Source organism: Mesocricetus auratus, unplaced genomic scaffold (genome assembly GCF_017639785.1).
Source record: "Mesocricetus auratus isolate SY011 unplaced genomic scaffold, BCM_Maur_2.0 Super-Scaffold_4256, whole genome shotgun sequence".
NCBI classification, from domain to species: Eukaryota; Metazoa; Chordata; class Mammalia; order Rodentia; family Cricetidae; genus Mesocricetus; species Mesocricetus auratus.
Genome location: NW_024429182.1, coordinates 57953314 through 57965812, shown reverse-complemented (window position 1 = coordinate 57965812; position 12499 = coordinate 57953314). Strand labels below are relative to the sequence as shown.

Sequence of the window (12499 nt, the reverse complement as noted above, 5' to 3'; positions counted from 1 at the left end):
TTTTGAGTCAACATGGGCTCTCTGTAGTCCCGGAGAACCTTTGTCTATAGGGACCTTGTTCACCCCTAAGCTCTGTGTGGCCCAGTTCAGTTCCCTTTGTCCTGGCTGGCCCTGGACTCAGAGGCCAGGATGAAGGACAGGGTCCCGCCCCAGGCTCTGTGGTCAAAACCACAGGGCTGGTTCCTGGCATAGCCAAGGCACCCACACACACACACACACTCTGCACTCCAGGAGGCAGCTGGCCAGTCACTTGCTCTCCCCCCCCTGCCAAGCAGGAACAACCATATCCCTCCTGTCCCTCTCCTCCCTGTCCACAGCTTCCAACTCCCTCAACTGTGAAGAGGTAAACTCCGAAGGCTGTGCAAACAGGCTGGGTGGCCACCACATCCGGGATATCTCAACAGCCGCGACCCCAACAAGCTGTCACCCTTCCATCCCAAGAGATGTGCTCAGTGCCAGAAGAAGGGAAGGACTTGGGTGGGAGCTGCAGTGTGTGCATCTATTGGGTGCCTACTGTGTGCTGCCTGTGGGCACAAAGGCTACAGTGTTTTGTTTTTTTTCTGAGTGAGGATGGACAGGAGTTGGCAGTGTCACCTGAGCTGAGCTGGGGGTGGATGAGGCCCACTGGGCTTAGTTCAGTGAACACGGGGTGCCAGGTCCTGGGAAAGGGAGAGAAACTGGTAATGTCACCAGCTTTCCAGGAAGTAGGTCCTTCAGAGGTAGGAGTGCTTGGGATTCTCCAGCTGAGGGCAGCTTATCAGAGAATTAAGTGCAGTTGAACACCAGCTGTTGCCCAGTCTGTGCGCAGGTAGGAAGGCCCAGGAGAGCAAGTTGTAATAGAGGTCTAGGCAAGCCACTGCTGGTGACACATAGCTTCTAGGAAGGGGCATTCCACTCTCCAGACCATCTCTGGGTGCCCTTCAGCAACACCAGTTAGCAGTGGAAAGAGGAACTAGACATGATAGAGGACATTGCCGATCTGAAGGCGCAGGTGGGCAGCAGACAGAACTAAGGTCTGATGTGCCATCCCAGAGGCAGCAGCGGGCCTCTAAGCAGGAGCCAGAGCCCCATGTGTTATACACATTAATGTTCCTTGAATTAAGGAAACTACAGACAAAGGTGAAAAACAGAGTCAGCCTGGCAGCCAGCCTTAGCACACCTGGGGGCATCTGCCATGCCAGGAGCAAATGTGAGCAGTCTCTTGACATCATTATCGAGATAAATTCTACATGGTATATTTTTATCCCCCTGACTACATCCAAGGCCACAGCTCAGCAGCATGCACAGCTGCCCACATCCACCTCTAGAACTTTCCATCTTCCCATGAAAAACACACTCTTCAGCCTCTGGCATACCATCTTACTTTCTGCAGCTCTGACAACTCTGGGGTCCTTCCAATAGTGTAATCCTACAGGGCTCTCTCTTTAGAGGCTAGGATCCTCAAGGTGCACTCAGGGTATCAGAGTACCCTCTTTATTTGAATGTCTATATACTATTCTACTGTAGGGATGGGCCATTGCTTGCTTAGCCATTGCCCAAGCCTTTGGGGTACTCCTGTTTTAGCATCCATGGATGGGGTCCCTAGACCAGGAGTGACAGTATTAGTCATTTTTTTCTCTTTTTATGAGGAATGTACCTAAGAGGAGAACTGCTAGGCCATACAGAAGTTCTATTTTTAACTTAAGTATCAGGATGTCCCCTAGTACTAGCCCCACTTGACTGCCCACTGCCTGAGCAGGGTCCCCACCTCTCCACACCCTCACCAGCACTACCTGTGTTCTGCTGTTTGATGGTAGCTGCCATGTTGGTGGTGAGACAGTTCAAAGGCTTTTCATATGGACTGGCACACCCCTGGAAACTTTCTCAGACTGCTATGATCCAGTGTGCATTGCTGGTGGCCTCACAGCTGTAAGAGAAGGGATGGGAACATCTAACAGGAAAGCAGTGCTGAGACATGACATTCTGCTCTTTGAGCAGCCTAGAAATGGCATTGGTGGGTTTGTTCACTGTCGAGGAAATGGCTCTCCACAACCCTCGGGAAACCCAACCAAGACAACTGAGAGAGCTGAGCCTCTGGGACTCCCATTCGGGATGGGCAGTAGGGTCAGGAAACTCCCAGTTATTCCCTCGCCCCACTGTGCCCCTGGTATGGGTTTCACCAGTTCCATCAGTTGAAGCTCCAGACAGGTCCAAGGCCTTTTAGGACCCTTGGCCATCTCCTTTGTCAAGGCCTAGGGTTAATAAGCTGGTCCTGGGAAGAGGAAGAGGGAGGTCGGTGGCCTGCATTGGCCCAAACCAGTACTGGGCCTCACTTTCACCATGTACATGAGCTGTGGAGCAGACAGGAACCCAGAGATGCATCCTTTCTCAGAATCTGTGAGGGTTCCCCTCCTCCCTGGACCCCCAGAAACTACACAAAACAGGGACCCCTCCAGATCCATGGCCATCTGGATGGAACACAGTCAAAGTCCCCTGGCCCCCATTTTCCAGGCTGAGGAATGACTCAAAGAGGAGTGGGCTCACACTCAAGCCTTGTCCATTCTTTTGGAGCTCAGTGCTAAGCACCTGGGGTTAGCTTCCCAGGCAAATACAAGCCAAGGTTGCTGTCCCCTTGACCCTGATCCTTGTAGTGTCCAGGCTCTCAGAGGAGATGACATGGGGCTGCCTGACCAAATACCCACCCCACAGGTCCAGGGCTTCGAATCCAGAGTAGTTATCTCCACCCCCTGGCCAAGTGCTGGCCCTTCTTTGCCCTGTCCACTCCTTCCCAATTCTCAGAAGCTGCAGGGGGTGGGGGCACTGTGTCTGGTGGCACAATGCTACAAATCCTTCCTCCTCCATGGCCCTTTCCTGCCATGGCCCCTCCCCAAGAGCAAACACACGTGGCTGTTCAGGGAATAGACAGTGCCTGGCCTGGCCTAGGAACTGGGCTCTGGGCCAAGGTCTTCTGCTATATAAGTCCAGGCCCCCAGGGAGCAAGCGCCTTGTCTCAGTCCCTCCTGTCTGCCCTCTGTGCTGCCCCCAGGATGGGCAGCAGGAGCTGGAGCTGGGCTCTGATCTGGGCCTCTGTGGCCTTGTTCACGGTGTGGCCAGCAGGTAAGGCAGAAGCCCCTTGCCCTCTAAAAACCATCTTCCCAGAAAGATGACTTCCAGTTGGGGATTTCCCCTCTTGAGATGACTGGCACCTCCCACTGTTCCCAACACCCTGGTCCTAGGTCTTGCGGTTCTCCGGGCTCAGGATCCTATGCCCCACAGTCTAGCTATGTCAGTAGCCTAAAGGCCTGACTTCAATGGAGGTGTCTGGAAGAGGTTAGGTCCTCTAAACCTTGACATACGAACCCTGGAAAAAACCCTGCGACAGCCGTGGCTTTGAAAATGAGCAGGAATAGGAGGTGAATGTGGGGACCACAGAGGTCTTTTTGAGTCAGAGAGGTCCATATCAGATTAGCAGGGACAGAGACTCCTGGTTAGGACAGTCCCCACTCCCCCGCCCACTGCTGGGCTCACACGTACCAAGGTGATCTTCACCGAGGCTGGGGCCTTCTTGGTGAAGTGGATTCTACCTCCAGGTATTAGGGCTGGAGCCAGATCAGATGGATATAATACCCAGTGCTGTAGTCAGAACCCTGGGCTGAGTCAGGTGGGCTGTGTGACCCCTGTCAGTTTTCCTTGCCTGTTTGTTCTTGAGAAATCACAATACTAGTACTGCCAACAGAATTGGAAAGATGGCTCCCACAGGGCTCAGCAATAAGCACTCAGAGCTAGCCTAAATCCCCAAGTACCATGAACTCCCCCATCTCTGCTCCCTAGACTGAGGCTGAGCAGGAAGGAACCTTACTGTATCTGTGAAAGAAGACAGACAGTGAGGGAGAGTGGTGTCCCCAAAGCCCGGTCTTTGAGAGCCAGAGAAGCCATGGTTGTCCCTCTTGCTCCCAGGGTTATCTGCTGGCTGGTAACTACTCTCCTGGGCCATAGGCCTCCATAATGTGTCTCTCTATGTCAAGCCCTGTCTATCAGAGTGTTGAGTTCACCTGGTGAACAGTCAGCCCTCCTTCCCCTCTCATGTTACTTGGGAAGGGCAAATTGAAGCCCTGGGTTGGGGGAACATGCTTTTGTGACGACTGTGCCTGGGGTAAGGGTAGAGGCTGGGCCCTCACATAAAGAGGATTTGGTTCTTGTCTGGATTTTGTGGTGTGTGACTGACAACTCTCTGGATGAGTGGAGACAGAGATCTCAGCTTGAGGGGGCATAGATCAGAAGTGCTCGGGGTGGGGAGTATCTTCACCCATGGGGCCCTCCAGCAGATGGCACAGGACAGGCTGGGCCAAGCACACTTGGGAGAGGCTGTGGATCTGGGATCAGTGATGGACAGAGGGAGAGGCCGTGCCCTCTGAGAAATGCAGTCAAGCGGGGCCCTTGAGGAAGGATTAATGCACAGGACGGTCCCTGCGGTTTCCAAATGTCAGTTGGACACGCTGGGAAAATCAAACAGGAAGCCGCTCTGCCCATGGCACCGGAGCATGTAGCCATCTGGGTCTAGGCTTGGAGAACATGGTCTCCTGTAACAGATTGGCCTTAAGGAATCATCAGGCTTTGGAAGCTTGAAATGTGGAGGCTGAAGCTGTCTCCTGGGCTTCTAGCTGTTAGTCTGTGGAGGTGGCCTTGCCCAGAGGCAGTGGACAATCCAGGCCACTGAGAGTGGGCATTCTACACCAAGAACTGAACATTCTACTTGCCCTGACTCACAGATCCAGACTGGGGCTGCCTCTGATCATAGGTTTCTTTCTCTTTGCCCCTCTTAGAAATCTCTAATTGTGTTCTTCCTAACAAAGCCAGACTTCGTCTTTCAAGGGACTCAAGTGATGGGGCTGACAGTCACCTCTCAACAGAATATCACAGTTCTGATACTAACATCATTTCCTAATTTGCTTCCTTGAGCCACCAGCAACATCTGCCTTACTACCGGCAAGACCAGGTGTCACTCCATAGGTGCAGGCAGCGAGGGCTACTGCAGGGGAGGGACTGGTCTGGAATGGCCAGAACTCCTGAGGACACCTGGGTCTTTGGTGATGTTTAGTGACCGAAAGGTACTACAGCCGATGGGGTTGGCATCACCAGCCTCAAGTCTGTTCAGGTTTCTATAGATTACAGGAAGGCCTTGACCTGGGACCAGAGACAGTTCATGTGCTTCACAAGCCACAGCAGTGGCCATGGCCTGATGGCTTCTTCTTGACTCATGATCCCCTTTACTGCAGAGAGCCAGAGCCATCTAGAGCTGAGCTCGGAACACCCGGAACTCACTGCAGAGGGTCAGAAAGCATATAGTGGTACGTGGCTCAGACTCTGGGTTGGGGAGTTGTATTCTGGTGGCAGGGACAGCAGTGAGCGGGATGGGGCTCAGGTGGTACAGGCAGATGGTCTAGTCATTCTGCCTGAAGGCAGTGCTGGGCACACACAGCCAGGAGCATCCAAAAGAGGAAGAACTCCTGGGTGGACAGGAGATGGATTCCAGGGGAGAGTCTAGAATTTACCGTGGAGAAAATAGGTAGCCTGGAACCATCCTGTTAGTCGTGGGCTTCCTGATTTCCTTGAGGTGGGCATTGAATAGGGTGGGTGGCCAGGGAGGATATCCCCAACCACATTCCCAGTGTGACCTGGCCTTTCTCCTGCAGCTCCCACAGCCTTCTCTACCCAGCATGTTACCTTCATCCCGCCTATCACTGTCTTCCCCAGCATGAGCCGTAAGTGGACACTATCTATTGCCAGCCAGGCCAAGGCGTGGAGGAGGGGGTGGACTTGCCAGTCTGGCTGAAGCTGACATAGGGCGGGGCCCCTAAACAGCTCTGGAACTTGCCCTGGGAACATCTGTTGGTCACCTTGGGGTTTCTGGACTATAGCAAATGAAAGGGATGAGGAATGGGTCTGGGTCTTTAGGTTTTATTCAAGCAGTTCAGCCACTGGGATAGCAGAGAGCTGGCTCACATAGCTGTGGGTAGCTGGCCTCTCTGCTCCAAAGACATTGCCTTGGCCCCAGGAAGTTGTCCCTTGGGTATCTGGGTATGGAGTGGTGGCATCTGGTGACTCCATCTGGTTTCCCTGTAGCCGTAAAACTGGCACACAATGGAAGAGTGTGCAGCACATGGGGTGACTTCCACTATAAGACCTTCGACGGTGACATGTTCCGCTTCCCTGGCCTCTGTAACTATGTCTTCTCTTCACACTGTGGGGCCACCTACGAGGACTTCAACATCCAACTGCGTCGTGGTCTTGAGGGTTCCAGGCCCATGGTCACTCATGTGGTCCTCAGGGCCCAGGGACTGGTAATTGAGCTGTCCAATGGCTCTGTCCTGGTGGATGGACAGCGGTGAGTTGGACCTTGAAGAGAAGTATGTTCAGGTCAGGCCTTTAGAGCCTACTCTGCCCCCACTTGGTGCTCTGGGGAGGGGTCAGAAGCAGACCAAGTGGGGAGGACAGCCCCTGCTCATCCTTGCTGAACTTCCTGTCTAGGGTGGAGCTGCCCTACAGCCGTGCAGGTCTTCTGATGGAGAAGAGCAGTGGTTACGTGAAGGTCGGCATTCGGCTGGTCCTCACCTTCCTGTGGAATGAAGACAGTGCCTTGGTGAGGACATTCACCACAGTTCCCTACAGCCGCCATAACCCTGCAAAGGCCTTACACAGGCCCTTGCAGCCTTAAATAATCCCTCTCAGTTCCACAGATCTCCAGACACCCCCATAGTCTCCCACAGTCCCTCTATAACCCCCACAGTTTCCACAGACCCCACAAGCTCCCCACAGATTTCAGAAACTCTCAGAGTCTCGCATGGTTTCCCACAGTCTCCCATAGTCCTTACAGCCTTCCCCATATCCTCACAGTTCACCACAGCCCCCTGCAGCTCTCTTATAGGCCCTGTAGTCCCAGGTCCTATTACAGGGACTCTGCAGATTATTGGAGAGAATGTCTTCTCTAGCCCCATGGGCAAGTGAGGTGGGAAGCTGCCAGGTAGGCCCTGCAGGCAGAGCAGAAGCCCTGAGGCTGGAGTTGCTCTATGTCACCCTCAGCTGGAGCTGGACTCCAAATATACCAACCAGACGTGTGGGCTGTGCGGCGACTTCAACGGGCTCCCAGCTGTCAACGAGTTCTACGCCCACAGTGAGTACCACTGAGTCTTCAGGCTAGGTGGTCCCAAAGGCTAGAGAATCAAGGACATCCAGAAGGGACGTGGGAGGGGGTGTTGCAGAGACACTGAGTAGGTGTGTGTGTGTGTGTGTGTGTGTGTGTGTGTGTGTGTGTGTGTGTGTACATGTTCCAGATAGATTCCTCTGATAGCCACCTCAGGAGGTCTATCTCTTAATTGTGAGCTCTCTTTCGCAGACACCAGGCTGACCCCTGTGCAGTTTGGAAACCTGCAGAAGCTGGATGGTCCTACAGAGCAATGCCAGGACACCCTGCCCGCAGCTGTCAACAACTGCACAGACAGGGTGAGCACTTTGATCATGCCACAGTTCCCAAGGCTTGGGACAGTGAAAGTCCTGCATTAACTGATATAAGACCAGAGAACTCCCTGGCCAAAGTCTGAGGAACACCTTTGGGTGACCAGACAAGGACTTTCCAGCTCCCAAACAGTCAGGGAGTGGCCTCTGAGACCTGAGGAGGCTGCTGCTTGGGCCTGAGGGAGGCAGGGCAGGTTGGCTCCCCTCAGTGAGACCACATGAATCACATTTTGATGGAAGTCACAACCCATTCACCAGGGCACACAGATGTTCTCTGTGTGTAGATTATGTGTATGGAGGAAATGTGTGCCCACCACACAGAGGGCTGAGGTGGACACTCAAGGAGTCCCTTCTGTAAGCAGGGAGGACTCATCCTTTGGATCTGACCCTAGGATCCCTGAAGCTAGCAGAATATCTGAGTCCTACCTAAATTGTAAAGTGAATGAGAATGTTGTCAAAGCCTGGCCTAACTGGGGGTGCTGGGGTAGGAAGATGTTGAGTAGCAGCACTGAGTCCATGGGGGCCAACTAAGGGTGGGCGTTATCTTTATTCCCCTCTCTTTTGAGCCACCACACGGGGGTGCATTCTGCATCCTTCTGGGTGCACAAGTCACAAGTCAGCATGTTTTAGAGCCTTAAAGTAGAAGGTGGGAGAAGCAGAGAGTGTTGGGTGCCTCCCTCAGAGCAAAGGAGAGCTCTATACCTAGACATGGCACACTATTTGTGTAGAATAATGTATAAGGAAGATGGACAGATGGACGGATAGGTGGATAATTGAAATACGGGTAGATGAATGATGGATGAGTGGATGGATAGATAGAGTAGGTGATTGATGAATGGATGGGTAGATAAGTGATGAACTAATGGATGATGGATGGCAGATGGGAGGTGGTTGGATGACAGATAGATGTGGATGGACAGATGGACAAATGGATGTGTGGCTGTAAGGAACATCCAGGGAAAGAAGGGGCTTCCTGCATGGCCTAGGAGGGTCAGGGTCCCTACTACAAGTGTTATGACAATCCTGCTTGAGGGTCAGAAGGTGCTCATCTCTCTCTCTCTGTGCTCCCCAGGAGAACATCTGCCACCACGTCCTGCTTGGCCCTGCCTTTGCTGAGTGCACTGCCCTGGTAGATGTCAGCATGTACTTGGACGCCTGTGTCCAGGACCTGTGCCTCTGCCCCACGTGCCCATGTGCCACCTTTGCTGAGTATTCCCGCCAGTGTGCCCACGCAGGGGGCCATCCACAGAACTGGAGGAGTCCTGATCTCTGCAGTGAGTACCCTCACTACAGCATAGCCCAGGGTCTTTCTAAGTGCCAGTCTTGAGCATAGAGTCTGGTTGGGAAGTCAAGGTGGAGAGAGCCACTTGGGAGGGAGGGTGAATGTTAGGGTACTAGGAGGTAATGGGAAAACTGAGAGGAAGATGCTGTGCCTGAGGGTTCTTGTGGACCTGTTGGCCTCAGAGTAGGGACCCAGCTATGTCCCTGGGCACAGCAAGAAACTATGGCTCCAGAACCTCAAGGTAGGGTCTCCTGCAGAGCAGTGGCCTCAGATGGCCATAGGTAAAGATGGATGTGTGGGAAATGCTGGGCCCCTGGTTTCTAGCCTACTGCTTTGGCTGGCAGATGGCTTTTTTTTTTTTTTTTGGTTTTTCGAGACAGGGTTTCTCTGTAGCTTTGGAGGCTGTCCTGGAACTCACTTTGTAGACCAGGCTGGCCTCGAACTCACAGAGATCCGCCTGCCTCTGCCTCCCGAGTGCTGGGATTAAAGGCGTGCGCCACCAAATGCCCGGCCCTGGCAGATGGCTTTTTGGGACCTCAGTGGACATGGGAGCAGGGAGTGGGCATGGCTCTCTGACTGTCTGAAGCGACCAGGAATCACTTCTCCTAGGTCAAGTGCTATCTCTGTTACAGACTGGACATGCCCTTTCAACATGGAACACCACGAGTGCAGTTCACCCTGTGTGGACACCTGCTCCAACCCCCAACGCTCTCAGCTCTGCGAGGACCACTGCATGGATGGCTGCTTCTGTCCCCCAGGTAGACCCTGTGCCCTTTGCCCCCTACCTCCATGCCTTCCTTTGAGTCATGGTCTCCACTTCAGCTGACCCCCTCCACTTCTAAGGACAACGAGCCTGGCTAGGGGTTGCATACTATGGCTAAGGGTAGGGTGGAACATTATTAACAAGGCAGAGATATGATGATCTGCGTACAGAGAACAGGTGTCTTGAGTCCCTGAGGTCAGTTGGAGAAACTGAGGCCCAGAAGAGCTTATCCTAAACAGCTCAGGCTGAGGCAGCATTCTAGACTAGGGGACCCTTCCTCTTGCCTAGGACTGGGTTGTCTTGGAGGCAAGCTGCCGCATTCTGCCTGTGTGTGTTGGGGGGCATCTGTATTCACTGTCCCCTCCTCCAGGCACTGTGCTGGATGACATCAGACACTTGGGCTGCCTTCCCCTGGAGCAGTGCCACTGCACCCATGGTGGCCACACTTATGCTCCGGGAGAGTCCTTCAACACCAGCTGCAGCTCCTGGTAAGCTAACCAGCCTTTGTGGAGGAATGGGGGTGAGGCTTGCCTCTTCCTACTGTGCCCCTTCTGCTCATGGACTCTCCCACAGCACCTGCTTCGGGGGACTGTGGCAGTGCCAGGACCTGCCGTGCCCCGGGACCTGCTCTGTGCAAGGCGGGTCTCACATCTTCACCTATGATGAGAAACTCTACAACGTGCACGGGGACTGCGGCTACATCCTGTCCAAGGTGCGGCCACAATCCTGGCTCACAGATATCAGCTAGGGTCCTGTGAGGGTCCACAGAAGGGGTGAAAGTTACGGTGAACCCCTTTGCTGACAGGGAAGTCCCAGGCCCCAGGACAAGCTACCTGTGGTAAACCAGGGTACCCGAGGACAACTCTGGAACCCCTCCCGGTCTTGAGAAGTTGTTCATACGGGAACTCCACATCCAACCTTACGTCTTGAGTTTCTTGACAGAAATGTGCAGACAGCAGCTTCACTGTGCTGGTGGACCTGCAGAAGTGTGGAGTGACAGATACCGAGAACTGCCTCAAAGCTGTGACACTCAGCCTCAATAGTGGGGAAATGGTGAGCACTGGGGCTCTGACTACCAGTGACAGAGGTAGGAAAGCATATGGAGTAGTGACAAGTCAGATGCCCCCCAACACACAGAGAGGCCTCGACTCCCCCTCTAACACTCCAGGTGGTAAGCAGCCACTACCTAGGCGGTGAGAACCCACTGCTAGGCAGGCCTGAGCTTCCTTCCTGGCTCTGTCACTGGGCTGGGGAAGTTATTCGATCAGAATTCTTCCTATACGTGACTGGATGGATCCCATGGGTACTGACTGTGTCGCCATATACCAGGTCATCCGGATCCAGGCTAACGGTGCTGTGTTCCTGAACTCCATCTTTACCCAGTTGCCCCTGTCAGCAGGTGTGTGGCTCTCGGGGACAGCAAGCCAGGGCTGGCACCTTCAGTGAACAGTACTCTTTCAGGCTAGCTCCTGGCCTCAGGCAGCTCCAGTGTTTCCTATGGGGTACCCCTTGTTCTGTGGAAATGCTGTGTCTGGTAGTGCCTCCCATGCTCTATCTGGGACAACTGACAGTCATTTACAACCCAAGCATGTTTGGGGGCCTGGGGAATGGGACTTTTTTAGGTGCCCTACCTCCTGTCCCAGCCAGCACTGTCGTGTTTGGTTGGCCAGCTCCCAGCATGTCTAACACCTCTTACCTTACAGCCAACACCACCATCTTCAGCCCATCATCCTTCTTCATCGTGGTGCAGACAGGCATGGGGCTGCAGCTGCAAGTGCAGTTGGTGCCCATCATGCAGGTGTTTGTCAGGCTGGACCCTTCCTATCACGGCCAGATGTGTGGTGAGGCACCAGTGGGCTTGAGGATGGGACCATGGCAGAGGGACTAGTGGGGGGTTGGCTTGTCCTAGCTCTAGACTGTGAAGTGGGATCCCTTGGGAGCTGGGAAACGTTGGCTCCAGGACTCGGTGGAGACCCCATCAGCACCCAGCACACCTGACATCTAATCAGTAACCTATGGAGTGGTCTGGGAAGACATCCAGACGCGCTGCCCTGTTAGGGTCTCATCTGCGGATAAGTTCTGGAGTCAGACACGAGGAAGGGACTTTCCTCATTTGATCATGATTAGAGGTACAACAGCCCTGGGGAGAGGGGCCAGGTTGAACAACCTGCTGACCTCCTAACCCCGGTCCCTAGGCCTGTGTGGGAACTTCAACCAGAATCAGGCTGATGACTTCACAGCCCTAAGTGGGGTGGTGGAGGGCACAGGAGCCGCCTTCTCCAACACCTGGAAGACTCAAGCCTCCTGCCCCAATGCCAAGAACACCTTTGAGGACCCCTGCTCTTACAGCGTGGAGACTGGTAACCATCCTTTCCAGTCTTTGGCCACTCTGACAGCCCTTCCAGGCCACATGAACTCCTGGGGGAAGGGCTCAGAGGACCCCCATGTAGGCAGGAAGGCATGAAGGGTTAGGGTTGGGGACAGGGACAGGCTCTGGGAAGCAGGTGAGGGGCAGCCCATATTTCTTCCTTCCCTAGAGAACTATGCCCAGGAGTGGTGCTCCAAGCTCACTGAAAGCTCAGGAATCTTCTCGGCCTGCCATGCCACCGTCAGCCCAGCACCCTTCTATTCGGTGAGAACATGATCTGCTGGCCATGGGTGGGACATGTTTAGGAGTCCTTGGCTGTTGGATTCGCAAGGTCTCACACCACTACCCACTCTGGTGTTTACTTCTCAGTTAAAGGCTTTACCAACTGAGAAGCTGAAAAAAAAGGTTCTGGGGGCTCAGAAGGGTCCTTAATGGTCTTAGTGTGTGTCCAACCTCCCTCTTGCAAGGACAGCAGGTGCTGGAGCAGAGTTACCTCATGGTATTGTCTCCCCAAGCTCCCCCTTAAAGGTTTCTTTCTATGGTTGTCCCCATTAACATATGGCAGAGCACTCCAGAGCACCTTTTGAGGGGATAC

General features: G+C 53.8%; 1 protein-coding gene across 1 annotated transcript in view; it reads left to right on the top strand.

Moving 5' to 3' along the window:
* The first annotated feature begins 2998 nt into the window (after positions 1–2998).
* The window catches only part of Muc5b (mucin 5B, oligomeric mucus/gel-forming), a 33011-nt gene continuing 23510 nt past the window's right edge, over positions 2999–12499 (top strand). The window contains exons 1-16 of the mRNA XM_040751372.1: positions 2999–3096; positions 5256–5327; positions 5673–5741; positions 6103–6364; positions 6508–6619; positions 7060–7150; positions 7373–7479; positions 8564–8765; positions 9406–9531; positions 9907–10024; positions 10110–10248; positions 10479–10589; positions 10866–10935; positions 11240–11377; positions 11732–11896; positions 12074–12168. Coding sequence (XP_040607306.1) covers positions 3027–3096; positions 5256–5327; positions 5673–5741; positions 6103–6364; positions 6508–6619; positions 7060–7150; positions 7373–7479; positions 8564–8765; positions 9406–9531; positions 9907–10024; positions 10110–10248; positions 10479–10589; positions 10866–10935; positions 11240–11377; positions 11732–11896; positions 12074–12168 — 1947 coding nt within the window. The 5' untranslated portion in view covers positions 2999–3026. The remainder of the gene's footprint in view (positions 3097–5255; positions 5328–5672; positions 5742–6102; positions 6365–6507; positions 6620–7059; positions 7151–7372; positions 7480–8563; positions 8766–9405; positions 9532–9906; positions 10025–10109; positions 10249–10478; positions 10590–10865; positions 10936–11239; positions 11378–11731; positions 11897–12073; positions 12169–12499) is intronic.